Source organism: Platichthys flesus, chromosome 3, assembly GCF_949316205.1.
Source record: "Platichthys flesus chromosome 3, fPlaFle2.1, whole genome shotgun sequence".
In the NCBI taxonomy this organism is placed as follows: domain Eukaryota; kingdom Metazoa; phylum Chordata; class Actinopteri; order Pleuronectiformes; family Pleuronectidae; genus Platichthys; species Platichthys flesus.
The window spans coordinates 1,201,014-1,216,492 of record NC_084947.1 but is presented as its reverse complement, the minus strand read 5'-3'; the positions used below and the strand labels follow the sequence as shown (position 1 = coordinate 1,216,492).

General features: G+C 45.0%; 2 protein-coding genes across 3 annotated transcripts; both read right to left on the bottom strand.

Moving 5' to 3' along the window:
- Positions 1-8,611: 8,611 nt before the first annotated feature.
- On the bottom strand, positions 8,612-11,959 carry ptrh1 (peptidyl-tRNA hydrolase 1 homolog). Its single transcript, XM_062381301.1, has 5 exons — positions 11,262-11,959; positions 9,640-9,859; positions 9,376-9,475; positions 9,194-9,239; positions 8,612-9,106 (listed from the first exon to the last, which is right to left on the bottom strand). The coding sequence occupies exons 1-5, from the start codon at positions 11,445-11,447 to the stop codon at positions 8,831-8,833; spliced, it is 828 nt and encodes a 275-aa protein (XP_062237285.1). The 5' UTR covers positions 11,448-11,959; the 3' UTR covers positions 8,612-8,830.
- Positions 11,960-12,511: 552 nt separating this feature from the next.
- LOC133936043 (natterin-3-like) lies at positions 12,512-14,769 on the bottom strand. Of its 2 annotated transcripts, XM_062381295.1 has the most exons (3): positions 14,740-14,769; positions 13,806-13,917; positions 12,512-13,685 (listed from the first exon to the last, which is right to left on the bottom strand). In XM_062381295.1, the coding sequence occupies exons 2-3, from the start codon at positions 13,915-13,917 to the stop codon at positions 12,595-12,597; spliced, it is 1,203 nt and encodes a 400-aa protein (XP_062237279.1). In that variant the 5' UTR covers positions 14,740-14,769; the 3' UTR covers positions 12,512-12,594. The 2 variants fall into 2 exon arrangements, with proteins under 2 accessions (XP_062237279.1, XP_062237278.1); XM_062381294.1 differs by lacking the exon at positions 14,740-14,769 and having other exon boundaries at positions 13,806-13,965.
- Positions 14,770-15,479: the final 710 nt, after the last annotated feature.

Below are 15,479 nucleotides of genomic sequence, written 5' to 3'. Positions count from 1 at the left end.
TTTCTGTTTTAACGCTGCGTCAACGTCGGTCATCAGATTCTTCTTCAGCCGCTGACGCTCGACCTGACTCGAATCTGAGCTTTGACTCATCAAAGAAGACGAGGACAAGAGGAGAAGAAACGGTTCAGACATTTAGACCCTGAATACACGTCCACGAGCTCCTTTAGGACCCTCTGACCCTGTGGAGGGTTTTTATCCTCCTGGGTCAGACGTGATGAACAGAACCAGCAGGAGGAGCCGTCACATTGAGAACAACCAGGAGCTGTGTGAGCTCTGAAGACTCTGAGGAGCTGGAACCCGCTGCAGCGATCAGTCTATATCTCATCAGCAGCTGCCAGCGAGGTTAAATGGCTGTAATGATCCGTCTGATCATTACACTGCCCTCCTAATTGTTTCCTCAACATATCTGTGTCATCGATATCCCCGTCGATGGTGATCGATCCCTTACTCAGCTGAACGTGCACCTGAAGTCACCCAGAGTGTGAAGCTCCATCAGCACGACTGCTCCTGGATCTGCTGCCACCAGCTGAATTCACATGACCTCTTGTTCAGTCTCTTCATTAACACACATGGTAAAGATCTGATATGTTCATCAGGTTTGAGTAAAACCAAGGAGTTCCCTTTTAAAGATAAATTCAAAGTTAATTTAAAAACTGAACCAAACTACAGATCTCAGTGGTTCTGAACCCGGGGGTCATGACCCCAAGCACATGACTCCAGATAACCATATTTGTATGAGACCAAAATACTAAATCCCATTTTTTAGGACTTTTTTCACGTTGACATTTTTCTCCTCTTAAAACAAAGTGAAGAAAGTTGAGTTGCAGCTGATACGAGCTTCTTCAGCCAAAACAAGTGAGGATCGATACCCAAGTTTAAACAGGACGGCCTTCCTCAGCTCAGAACTCTGTGTCTGTGCAGCTGGAAGTTTTACAAACTGTGGAGAAGTTAAATTCAGACTCTTGGTTCAGGGCTTCAGTTTACATTTTGCTGGTTTTAATTTGCGTTAGACGACGTTGAGCATTTCTACTTTTGAAGTCAAGAGAAAAAGTCTCAGATGTGTAGGATCATGATTTCCTCCTGGTCAACACACAACTGATGGGTTTTCAGCCCAACTTGGGTGGTTGTTGACACACACACAAACACACCCACACACACACACACACACACACAAACACACCCACACACACACACACACACACACACACACAAACACACACACACACACAGACGCACACAGTTTTTAATCCACCGCTCTGAGGCTGAGCTCCTTCCCACAGCAACACGCTGAGAGCAGATTACAGCAGCAAATTAGTCGGAGGAGACCCGACGCATCCCGGCCTCAGTGATGCTGTGGTGTGAAAATCAAACAGACCCCAGACCCACAGCCCCCCCGAGGAGGCCAGAGTCAAACTGAAGGTTTGGATCTGCTGCTGGAAACAGTTTTCACATCCCTGTCATGTCACAGTTTTCACCTGCTGCACGAGAATTTAGTCCCGGTCTGTAAGGAAATTATAGAAATTTAAAAAAAATTAAATCCAATATTTCCAACAAAGATTTCAATTTATAAATGAAAAAGTTATCTTATTGTGACAAAGAAAAATTCTGGAAAAAACGATTTCAATTTGTCACAATACTGTTTCTTAGAAAACAATACACGTTATAAAGTTATAAAATAAATTGCATTATTAATTGATTTATACAAATATGTTTTGTCTGTTTAACTATTTGATTTAAATTCTGTTTTTCTCCGAGACACTTTACAACTTTAACCAAATCAAATCCACACGTGGCTGCTCCAGGATTTCTGATTTCTGATGTAAGAACAAAAAAAAAGATTTCTTTACAATTTCATTTTTCCAGATAAAAACCTTTTTTACGGATAAATAAACCCTGTGAATTTCAGATGACACGTGGGAGAAAAATAGAAAAACGTGAAGAGGAGGAAAAATAATCTGACGCTTCCAATGGTGATGAATTCTTTATTATTCAGCAGAATGAGTACAAACGAATCCCGTCTTTATTGGCTTGTAATGGCAGCTTTTATCGAACGGATAAAGGGCTTGGAAAGGGTCACGGTTTGTTAAACAAAATTAAAATGATACATTCCTGAAGAATTATGCAAATGATAATCCCCACAACGTTAACAAAAGGAGGCAACAAAGCCTCAGCGGTGGAGCGACAGTAAAGCTTCCCTGCAGCAGCTGAAGTGACTCGATCCAGAGAGACGAGCTGAGCAGGGAAATTAGTTTCACTCCAGCAACTCAGGAAAAATAAGTAATAACGTCCCAGCTTATAAAATACTCAATTATCTGCCTTTATTTTGTCACTGTTTCTGCTCCACTTCCTCACTTTGAGAGAATCTAACTTGATAAATAAGTCAGATGAAAGATGGCAGCAGGAGCGTGGCCCTGCGAAGGCCCCGGACTCAACCCCAACACATGGAGCCCCACTCGGGCACGAGGAGCTCGAGACCCGCACACTGAACCACCTCTGAGAGGAGCAGATGAATCCAGGTGAGGAGCAGGTCAGGACGAGAAGGAGCCTCCAGCAACAGATGTCCATGCACAACTCTCGGATTGGATTTAAAATTTAACAAGAATTGCGTTTGGACAATCAGCTGCTAGAGACACAGTAATAATACAAGTAATAATACTGGTAATAATGACAGTAATAATAATAATAACTGAAGTTCCATGCGGAGATTTCTCCTCCTGCAGCTTCTCCTTCATCCAGTTAATGAGCCTCAGTCCAATTTATCAGAAATAATCCAGAAACGAATGAAGAGAAGCAGCAGCTGAGGAGGAGGACAAATCCTCAATTCATAAAAACACACACAGACAAAAACTCAGGAAAAAAGATCCAGGGAATGAAAACTCCGCCATATCTGCACCTGTTCGGTCGCATCCCTCCATCCTCCGTCCTCCGTCCTCCTTCTTCCCTCCTTTAACAAGAGAGAAGATCCGGATGAAGCCACCTCCTCACCTGCTCCTGCAGGAGGACGGAGGGGGAAGCACCTGCTCCTCCTCGGGCTCCTCCAGCTCTGAGGCTCCGCGGCTCCAGCGGCTCGGAGGGAAACAGGAGGCGGATGATGGAGGCAAAGAGGCGGGCAGCCAGGCGGTGTGCACCCCCCTCCCTGTACCACACGCACCCGCCCCGGATGGACGGGGGTGCGAGTGGACAGCACCACCTCCACCTCCAGCACCTCCCGCTCCAACGGCTCCCTCCGCTCCCTCCGGCCGAGCAGGGGCCCTATTTCTGGGGCTCCTCCAACAATAAGCACCGGTGCGTCCGTGGCACCGAGAGAGAGATGGAGAGAGAGAGTGGAGCCGGTCCGCGCGTGGTGCAGAGATTTGAACACACACACAGTCACACACACAGTCACACACACACACCGCGGGGGTGATGATAAATGCCCATTGTGCAGGAGGAGGAGAGGTAATGAATCTGCACAGAGAGAGAGAGAGAGAGAGAGAGAGAGAGAGAGAGAGAGAGAGAGAGAGAGAGAGAGAGAGAGAGAGAGAGAGAAGGACAGAGCTGGATCAGTAAAAAAAATCTTAAAGACACGACATCTCATTATGTTTTATTTATTCATTTGTTTTTCTTCATTTCCAAACACAATAATGACACTGTACACACACACACACACACACACACAAACAGACACACACACTGACGGTGAGAAACACATTAATGAACTAACAAACTCGAATGAAATTCGTTGCCGTTTTTAAAACTGTGAATTGGGAAAAATAAAAATGTTTTTATTTTGAGGTAAATTTCATTCGAATTTTATTATATATATATAAATATATAATACAGATCAAGATTATAAATATTTTTATTAAATTTACAGAATACTTTACATGTTCAATAATATTATTTGATTTCTCTTAATAAATAAAAACAGGTTACAAGCTCCTGCTGTTAATATATATTCCTAAAATATCACATTTTGAGTTTTAAGTTGATGAAGAATCATCTTTGATCCAGAAATCCTTGATTCAACTTTTCATTTTGTCTTTTACATGTTGAAGACAATCTTCAAGCCCAAGTTTATAACTTTTCAAAATAAAAGCATTGTAGCAACTTAACAAATGTGTTTTAACACGAAGACAAATTTGCTAAAAATGCATAAACTCACCATATTCCACACGGCACCTTCTCAGGCCCTGAACAACACGTGTGGTTTGTGTGAAGCTGGTGAGTGTGTGTGTGTGTGGGGGGGGGGGGGGGGGGGGAGATTTGATTTGCACACACACACACAGATGTCTGAGGAGTTAATACATTTGGCAGTCGGTTTTATTCCCGAATTAAACAAATAAACATTGTGGAGTTTGACTTTGACCTTTGAGCAACGACGTCACATCCTCACTGAGGTCGACCCCGCTTGGCTGTGATTGGCTGTAGTTGAGCCAAGATGGAGGAGAGCCTGTTAGCAGCTGTTGAACCAGTCGTTACATGAATATTATGAGCTGCAACTCAAAAACAACCAGGATGTGTGTGTCACATCCCACGATATCTAACCAGGGATGATACTGGTCCTCTGAGATCATCATTTACCTGCTAGAAGGAGACGAGACATGGAGATGATCAAATCCCATCTTTGAAGAGTTCAAACATGTAGAGCACAGAATCCACAGGTTGGATCCAATCAGGGGTTTCAGTCGCCAGGTTCTAAAATGTACGAGTGGAAAATCCCATAAGGACAACAAGGCTTTACTTCCTGTTGTGCTACAAGAACTTCCTGTTTACACATCGGCTCATCTGGTCATTCTCCAGAGGTTCTACCAAGAGGCTGACAGGAGAAGGTCCAGAGGAAGACCTGAGCCTCTCACTCTGACCTTATTACCCTTCTGGAGAAGGTTCAGTGCAGATCTGAAAGCAGCTGGAGTTTCAAAGCTTCCGAGCATAAAGCAAAGTAACAGAAGAGTTAAATCTACTGGAGGATCCATTGGAGAATGTTGGAGAATAATCCTGCTTGTGATGGAGGTTCTGTTTTCTTTGCATGTGTTGATTCAAACCAACAGACAACAGACTAACCCTAACCCGGTGGAGGAGGTTGTGTCTCCAGCTCAGAGAGGAACTCGTTAAACTCGGGTTCGGACCCAGAGCAGCAGCACATCAGGGATTTTAGATTTCTGAGAAAATAATGAATGAGTCCTGATGAAAGAGATCAGACACAGTTAGGATTGATTTTTATGATAAATTGGTGCAGATCAGAATAATAAATCTGGATTTGAGATGAATCTAAACGTGGTGTCTTCAGTCGCCTGTTGGGCCTTGAGCTCCAGGTCTTCACTGTTTCACTCTGAGCCGCTAAAAGCCAAATGTAAACAACTAGACAAGGAGTCCAGGAATAAATTACCCAGCAGGCTTTGCCTCCATGATGGCGGTGATGGAGCTGGTGGGCCCTTCCTCTCCTCACACAGTCCTCTGCCGTCAACCTGCTCCCGGGTGACTTAACGTTTTCGTTGCTGGGGACGGCGTCGCACGTTCGATGCTCATTTGCCTCTTAAAGGGGCCCGCCGCCGCCTTTTCATGGCCCTGTACGAATAATTTAGTGCGGGAGGCCCGAGATCACTGGAGATTACAGCGATGAAAGGGAGAAGGACGCGTTATTAATGCTTCCTCATCGGAGAGAGGCGACAAGGATTCACTGTAACAGGCGGCTCTGCCTGGAAACCAGGACGACCTCCAGAGAGAGAGAGAGAGGAGGGGGGGGCTCAGGTCCCTGCTGGAACGTTCCAGTAATACACGAGAGAGATAATGTACATTAAGATGAACATCAACTTACTGTTAAACTCCTCAACAACCCCCCACAGGACAATGAGGAACAGTAGAAGTTCCCTGAGTTCAGGGCTGAAAACCACTCGGAGCCACAGAGACTCTGATCGTCAGCATTATAAATATTATAGTTATTATAGTATTTTAAATATATTAATGTAAAATATATATATAAATGTCTTTGCTCTGCAAACTAGTATTTACATGAACAGGAAAACATCTTGTTAATATATAATATATATTTATAAAACGTTATCTTGGGACAACAGAGGCGGTTCAGGCACAATATTGATTATCAGTTATTTGTCAATAATTGGACAAATTGCTGGTGTTCTATCGGTAGCAGCGTCACAGCCAGACGAGCTGAAGCTGGAAATCTAAACATCTGAGTGAGAGCATCATTCATCTGAAGGAATCAATGAGTCCTGATCTCAAAGTGAAGACCACACTCTTCTAGAAAGAGAAGAAAAACCTTAAGATATCTTAACTTGAGGTTTTCTGCTCAGACTCGTTCAGTCGGGACAAAACGTTTTAACTCCACTGCAGAGATCACGTGACTTCCTCTACAGAACATCGACTCCTGCTGCTTCACCCGGAGATATGAGCTTTCTTTTTGTTTTATTCATTTTTGCATTTGTCAGATGTTTGTAGCGTCTTCAACGAACCCACTCGCTCTCTGTGAATCAGGCAGAGGATCCTCTCCCCTGTTCTCAGATCAGCTTCTCCGGACTTTCTCCAGACTTTATACCAGGAGGTCAAATGAGAAAGTCAGCAGAAACTCCAGAGGCTGTTGCTGGAGAAGCTGTGGAGCATCTCTGGAGTTCAGTGCAGGTCTGAGATCAGCTGAGTTCTGCTTGAGTTGCACAACTAAAGAAAGTATTAAAGAAAACACGCACTACTATGCTGCCCTCAAAATGTCCCTTGAGCCTCTTACACAGCCTGGATAACAAATGTTCTTTACTAATACAATTTAGGTTTGATAGAATTACCATCAAGTATAAGTATATTCTATTAACTTAAAGAAGAAGAATCTTATATTTGTTACTGGGTTGATAACTTTTAATTGAAATATACAGAAATTGTTGAGTTTTGGTTTTATGAACTTGAGTTGTTTATTTCTTGACCCCACATGTTCATCTGAAGGAGAAGCTGCAGTATTCAGAAGTCTTTCCCCTGGTAGATGTTTCAGCTGCGCCCTCAGGACGTCCACTGTCCACTGTCCTCCGTCCTCCGTCCACTGTCCTGAAGCTGCTCAGATGTTTCTGTCTGAAGCCAAACACCAACAAATACTGATCCTGGCTTTAAAAGAGTGTAAATGAGTTTATAACATTAACGTATCTCTGAGAATTCTCGTCCTCAGAGTCTGTCGGCCTGTTTCTGCAGAGTCAGCACATCTGAGCGAAGCCCCCCCCCCCCCCCCCACCACCACCTGTTAGCCCAGCTACGCTTCACTGTGGAGCATCAGGAGGAGGAGGAGGGAGGAGGCAGGGTGGTGTGGGGGGCACTTCCATTCCTGAATAAATTGAGGGTCTAAAGGCCCGGGTGTCCAGCTGACCTTTGACCCCGGCAGAAGAAAAGTTATTGAAGCCGGTGGTGAAAAGTTGACCAGTGACTGGGAAAGTGGCCTGATAGGGTCAACGGGGTCGGGGAGGAGGGTGTGTGTGTGTGTGTGTGTGTGGTGGGGGTTGTCATAGAGTGAAGAAGTTTCCTTTGAGTCCAGCACCCCCCCCACTTTCCTCACGTCCACAAGTGTGTCCCTGCTGCCTTTGTGCGCCGCGGGGACAGAAGGCTCCAAACAAACCGGCTCTAAACAATGTTTGGGCTCTTTTGTTTCTCGCCGGCCTTTCTTCCTCAGGCCTCCATCGCAATCTACCGGCTCCTTTGTGCTGGTTTCCCTCATTCAGCCGCTGGTCGGCCTCTTTCCGCTGGTTTATATGCTCTTTTATGGCCCTTCTCTTTTTTTTTTATTTGTCCACCACCCCCCCTCTTCTGGCATTCTCCGCAGTGTGAGAACGCAGCGCGCCCCTCGACTCAATGTGACCATTAAAGAGCCCTAATTGATGAAAAGTGTAATTAGTGTGACAATCATGAGAGGAAATCAATATGTTGAGAGCCAGAGGAGCCTCGTCCAGAGGGAGAGAGAGTGGATCCCAGTCACGGCTGCACGAGGACGATCACCTCCACTCAGATGTAAAGAAAGAAAAAGTTTAACTTCACGAAAAGACGTTTTTCTTTTTGTCTGTTGACTCGGGCGACTTGTTAGAGATGCATCACTTCAGAGAAACGTCCTCTCAGGCCTCGTCCACAGGACGTCCTCCTGCTGCAGACCGTCCGCTGTCCAGAGGGACATTCAGAGACGTGTCACAGAGAAGTGTGTAAACGCTGATGATCTCCTTTTAGTTTGAAAACTCCGCGGCTGCGTTTGAGTCTGAACGAGCAGAACCTGAGACGTTTGGAAACGGTGGCGCAGACGCTCACGACCTCTGGCTGATTGGGTCTTTTTGACTTCAGTGATTCGTTAGGCTCCCGTCACATGACCTCCTTCCATCACCAGCCTCAGCCACCAGAGTAGAACAACAACACGAAGAATCAATTACGATAGTTCCTAACCTGTTGTGTTGCTAACAGCTAGCCTCGCTCTTTCTGCAACTAGCGACCACATGCTTCCTGTGCACGCCCACCACACTGTGCCCCTGCTCATCACAGAATGTGAAATATCCTCAATAAGTTCTTCAAACTTCTTCACTTGCAACCAAACGTCTGCAGGTTTTTGAGGCATCAAGAATCAACAACCAGACAAATGTTAATGAAAACAGTGAATCTGTTGAGCTTTTGGTTTCAGTACTTAAATTCATGAGAGAAATGATTCACAGGAACAAACCGAAGAGCTCAGGTCCTCACGGTCTTTGGGCCTGAACCTCAGCTCCTGTTGCATCATCTTCATCTTGTGGACTTTGTCTTTTAAGTCTCTTAATCTCACAGCAGAGAATAAATACATTTGTCTTTGAGGCAGCTGTGGGTTTGATAAGACAGATGTTGATGTTCAGCTCCGGGCAGCAGACGAGTCCTCGGCCGGAGAAGCTCTGGGCTCTGTTCTCTTCTGTGCTGCTCCTCTGCCCCCTGCTGGCGAGGAGGGGGAGGAGGGGGAGTCCTGTTTGGACTCTTGCTGGGAGAGCTGGGAGAGGAGGAGGTCCACACTCTGGACCAACACAGACTCCAGAACCTTCCGCTCCTCCGAGGAGAAGCGGCCCAGGACGTGACGCTCCACCGACGTCTTCCCCGTCGGCCGTCCGATCCCGACTCGAAGTCTCTGCATCACCTGCAGGAGACGAGAGGACGATGGACCAACATGAGATACAGATCCACAGACAACACCAGGTCTGAGTCTGCTGTGTTGGACACTCACATCCGTCTGAAGACAGTCGACACAGGAGCGCACTCCGTTGTGACCTCTGCAAAGAGGAATTCAAAGTTTCACGTTTTTCATGCACATTAAAAACGTATTTCCTCACAAATTTCATTATTTATCTGGTTTCTCTGTGGATGCACCAGCGGTCAGGTCTGATGTCTACGTGACGAGGAACCGACCTGGCGCTGCCTCCATGCTTGATGTTGACCTTCCCCAGAGGTTTGTCCAGTTCATCGTGGACCAGCAGGATGTCTTCAGGCCTGATGCCGTATTTACCGGCTGGAGAACAAGAGAGTTGGGATCATAAGATAATCTTTCATTTCATATTCACTCCCTGTCTGTCGAGGAATTCGTTCATTGAGATACAACGGTTGAGATACTGTCATGATGTGTGTTTGTTCACTTCCTGTGTGATTTAGACACACACAGACACACACACACACCTGCTTTGGCCACTGACACTCCATTGATGTTCATCAGCAGTCTGGGACGGAGCAGCACCACATGTGTGTGTTCGATCTCCGACACGATGACCTCACCGGACACCTGCTTGTCACCGCGCCATCGGTCCGCCACGTCGAGCCGGGCGGCGAGCGCGCCGAGCACCGCCATGCCCACGCTGTGTCTGGTTCCCTCCATCCCCGGGTTGCCCAGTCCCACCACCTGACTCACACACACAGACACACACACACACAGACACACACAGTTCTTTAATGGAACAAACACATCGTCCTGCTGCTGCAAATATTCACTACATCTCAGAACATAGATTCATCCACTTAAGAAAATAGTCCCCGTCAAGATTCTGATTTAATTTGTTAAATTTAAAGAGAATTTGCTAAAAACTAGTGAGCATGTTTAGGAAGTGTTATATTTTTTAATTACACAACGTTTGTTTGATGTTTTAAGGATGAAATCATCAGTGGGAACCAATGGGCTTCAAGCTGAGAGATGAGGTCGCTGAAAGAAACATTGAGGAGTTTGCTTCTACAAAGCTCGTTCATTCTCAGAAGAATCCAGAGGAGCTTTGTATTTCACCGGAGGCGTCAGACTGTTACACACTTATACACACACCTCAACACACACACACACACACAAACAAACAAAGATACAGATGCTGCGTGGTACGGATGGGACTGATCCACTGAGCACCACAGAGCACATTGTGTTGGACTCTGACTGACACACTGCAAACATTGTGCTCTTTACACTAAGCTTTCAGAAAACACACAATTGTCATTATGGTGCCACATAAATACATGTAAGCATTATGCACACACAAAGCTGCTCTGTGTTTCACAAGGCGCTTGTGTGACGGAACTCTTTGGACAAACTGGGGCTGTTCACACTCACATTTAAAAAGGTCACGATTACATATATCTCACATTTAAAACAACTGAAGTTAAGTGTGTGAGTGTGTGTGTGTGTGTGTGTGTGTGTGGATGAATTCTGAATTCCACTGGGCGCTTGTCTGAGTTGCATGTTGCCTGTTTGTTAGAACAGTAGAAAGTGCAGCAGCTGCATTCAGGAGCATGTCTCATCTGGAACACGTCCTCGGAGCTACAGTACAATCTGTCTGACACCAGATAAAAACAGGTTTCAAGATAAATGTTGTTCAATATAGAAACGACCCTTGAACGGTTTCTCAGAATGACTCAAACCTGTTCATCAGAACTAAGAGAATATCTGTAGACCACAGGATGTGAGCTGTGGAAATAGAAAAACACAAAGTTTATTCCACGATAGATTTAAAGTTGCCTCGTGAGTTGAGAGTCACGTTGGACACGGAGGAAATATTCATTCATATCTAAATCAACGTGACACATGTGTGTTTATGACATTAAAAATAAACTGAGACCAAGGTGAGAACACACATGAAACTTCAGCAGCAGAACTGAAGAAGATGAGAAGTGAAGATCCACACAGATGATGAAGATGAAGATGAAGTGATATTATTACTGGACAGTACTTAACAGATGAAGATGAGAAGTGAGGAACCACTCATATAATGAAGATGAAGTGATATTAATATTGTACAGTAACAGATGAAGAGTTTCCCACTCACCAGCTTCCTGCGGCCGTGTGAGTGTATCTCCGCCTCAGGGACCATCACAGGTGAGAAGGACTCGTTCAGCAGGACTCGGTTCAGAACTCGGGTTAGAAGTCGACGCATCGTGACAAAGGTCAGAAACTCGTTGATCAAAGGAGACACGAAGCGACGGAAACGGCTCCACGCGTCGATGAGGTTCATTCGGCCGGAGATCGGCTTCTCTCCCCGGGTCCAGTCAAGCTTGTTTTTAATGTTCACAGCGACGACTCTGACATTTTGAAGCAGAATCCAACGAGTGTGGGTCCTGTCAATCAGCGGGTTTCTCTATGGAGTTCGTTTCTATACAAACCGAATATCAGGTTAAATTAAAGGGTATATTAATTAACGTTGTATTGAAACTGTTGCTTTTATACAAACTTCTTCACCTCAGAGATATTTTAAACACTTTAAACACTGTTTTCACGTGTTGGCTGTGAAGGTGATGTTAGCTTCCGGGCTAACGTTAGCCTCCTGTAGCTTGTTGCTAACTCATAACGGGTTGACACCGGATTGAAATACTCCCTGAACCTGGTGAGAGAATCAGACCCGGAGAGAAAAACACATAAACCGGATCAAAGGATAATTCATGTTTTAAAAACCATCTCATCTCTGACATGAGGCAACATTAGCTTATTAGCTTGTTAGCTTGATGACGTGTAGCTGCATCACAGCAGTCAACGAGGAGTAACAAGACAACATGAGCCGAGGCTACATCGCCACCTAGCGGCGAGACTGAGACCTGCACCTTTACACTCAACAGGTGCACAGAGTCAAAAGTTATAAAAAGTTGAACAGCTCATTACTGTTGCTCATTCAAATTATAATAACTCATGTAAATGTTTCATATATTTAAAATGTTTAGGTTTACACATGAGGAGTTGTCTTAATTGGTCTGTGGCAGTTAACTGTCTCTAAGTCTGTCTTCATGTTGTCGCTCGTTACTCTTCTGTTCTCTAATGTAAATGATTCAGTTTCAGTGTTTGCAGGTTTTCATTGTGTGAATAATGAATCTTACTTTGACTTATGTCAATAAAATAAAGATCTACAAATATAATCAAATAAAACATGGATTTTTAAACAGTTTTAAATGTCTATATTTATTTTTCACTGAAAATTCTTTGTTTCACATTCACAGTATTCATTGATGTTTTTATTGTTAAAGAACATTTTCCTCAAATTAAAAAAATTTAAATTGTGAGAGAAGTAACAAATTGAAGACAAAGAACTTCTTAATTTTAACGTGTTTTATTCAGAAAACAGAGTTTTTCTCAGTTTTTATTTTTGTGAATCACGTGGCTCAGACGGATCCTCAGTCCTGAGCCGAGGGGCAGGGGTCAGCCTCAGGCACCGGCTGGCACCGCTCCACCACAGCGTTGATCTCACCGACGTTCACGTCGCTGTAGGTGCCCGTCATGTACGTCCAGCGGGTCTCTCCCTGGAGGTTGGTCCTGCTCAGCCTGGCGGTGAAGGGGAGGTCAGCGGTCATCTTGCGTCCTTCCATCATCACAGTGCAGGAGTGGTTGGGTGGGACCAGCAGCTCCACAGAGACCGAGTGGCTGATGCTCTCCACCGTGGTGGTTCCCTCGGAGAAGGTCACCGTCTGCTCCTTGGTGAAGTCCACCGTCCCCGGGCTGATGATGGGCACTTTAGCCTTCATGGTTGAGACGGAGCTGTTGCGGGTTTGCCTCCCGATGTCCCAGCTCTTCTCCACCGTGCTGGTCTTCTCCAGGTGCACCACCTTCACCACGTCCCTGCACTCCAGGTTGGTGACCTTGGCGAGCTTCAGGGCTTCGGGAGGTTGATGGAACAGCTCCATCTTGTCGACGGCGTACTCCACGTGGGAGATGTGCTGGCTGTAGACCTCCCTGTCGATCGCCAGGACCTGGTAGGACTTGTACCAGTACTCGTCGCCCTCCCAGGGGAGGAAGAAGGCCTTGTGTTGGGTCACCACTTTGCCAAGTCCGTACTTGTTCTTCCCCACGTAGATGTCTGAGCCGGGGCAGGTTCTCACCGAAAACGTGGGGACGGATCCGTACGAGTCTTCAACCCAGTGCAGGAACTCAAAGTGGTCGACGTTGACCAGCAGGTCAAACCTGGAGGATGAATACTCTTTGTCGGCGTAGGGGTACTGGCAGAAGCCTCCCAGGCTGGGGGTGTAGAAACCGGCCTCGCAGTTCACCTTGCAAACGTAGTCGGTGCGTTCGGTGTAGCCGTTGAAGATGGCCACGGCCCCGTTGGGGACAGAGCGGTTCCACGTGACCCACTTGAGGTTGACGTGTTCGTCGAACATGGGGAAGGATTGAGGGGTGGTCTCAGCTTCTGGGAAGTCTCTAACGTACGGAGGGTTGATGACTTCACGAGAAGGAACAACATCTTCCTTTTCGGGGTTAAGCCACAGCGCTACAGGACAAGACAGAGAAAATGACTCTGGGTCTAAAGGCATAGATTTAAAAGACATGGAGCAGTTGTTGACCTGGTGCTGATTTATTGAGTCTTAATTCTGACTACGATGTGACTCACTGGGTTTCTCTTGCCCGTCCTGCAGCCGGGAGACGTGGAGCTGTGGGTCGGACTGCAGCGCCGGGCTGCAGAGCTGCAGCACCGTCAGGACGACAGCCACGCACCAACTCATCTGGATCAACAACCAAAACACAACATCACACTGAACCATTAACTGAGCTCATGACAAAGAGGGTTTGTTCCCACTCACGTCTTCTCCTGGTTGAATAAAGAAACAATATGAAACCAGGCGCTGGTTAAAGAAATGCTTCTATTCGTTTGAACGATGGTTTGAGATTTTAGTTTATTTTTGGCTAAAAGCTTTAATGTTTAATATAACATAATAACATCAACTTTCTCTTTTATTTATCCTTTAGAATAATTTAATCCACACGAACATAAATATAAAATAAACAATGTGCAATGTTACTTTTTGTAGACTATAACTGAATATATATACTCATTTGCTTTAATACCATTAACTATTTATTGCTTGTGTTTATATCAATTAATTATGTGTTTAATTATCTGCAGGTTTTATTATCTTTACTACTGAGACATTAAAAATCAGATCTAGTGTAACGCTCCTTTAAAAATTAGTTTGAACATATTGTATCTAAAGATGCACGAGTGAAACATGTTTTGTGTCGAAGAATCTGAAAACATAAATGTACAGAAAAATGTTCTTCGGTCCCTTTAAAAAATATTGTCAAGTCGGATCGTTGCAGGAAATTTACAGAAGTACAGACAAAGTGCAGGTCCCTACATGTGGCATAAAGAAAGTTGTTCTACATGTATAAACCAGATATGTCATTCATTATTATTGTAAAAACAGTTTAAATAAATCTGCAGCATTTTCTTCAGATGAACTGTTTTGATCTGTTTATTGATCGATGATCAGTTTGACAGAGAGTTGTCGTTAATCATGAGAAGTAGTGTGAGGATCGGTTTTTACCTGGACAGGTTCCTGAGGCAGTGACGCCGGCTCAGTGTGAACTCAGGTTTAAAAACACATCAGGCTTATCACCCCCCCCCCCCCCCCGACCATAAAACAGCAGCGCGAGCAGCTTCCATGACCCAGAGCTCAATCCTGATAGTGTTTGTGTTGATGACCAGAGACGCCTCTGACTTTACTTTAAAACTCCTTCAAGGACTGAGTGTGTTTGATTTATTTCATAAAGTGTAAATAAAGAAGGACAACATGACGGCTCAGTAAAAGGAGAATCTCCATCGCCTCCTGGTGGCTCCTCCATAGTTCATAAACCCCATGTTAGTGGACGGGGCATTGACCACACTCAAAACGTAGCTCTGAAATCAGAGTCTTCATTATCTCCACCAAGGAGGTTATGTTTTCACCTCGCTCCGTTTCTTTGTTTGTTTGTTTGTTTGTTTGTTTGTGAGCAAGATCGTCTAAAAACTATGATCTTCACCAAAGTGTTGAGTCATTAGACTTTGGTGCAGATCCAGCAACTTGTTTCTCTTTGTAAGAGAATAATTCATGGATCTTGATGGAATCAGTCACATTTAGAAGCTGAGGATCATGAGTGGGTCTAATCTGCTGCAGCTTGATTCAGCATCAGTTCTTTTGAGGATATGAAAAAGGGGTAAAACGTCATGATTGACAGCTGAGACGTCTCCATCCCCTGGTTGATCTTGTGCAGGACATTTTGGATTCATAGTGGGAGGAAGTGTTGT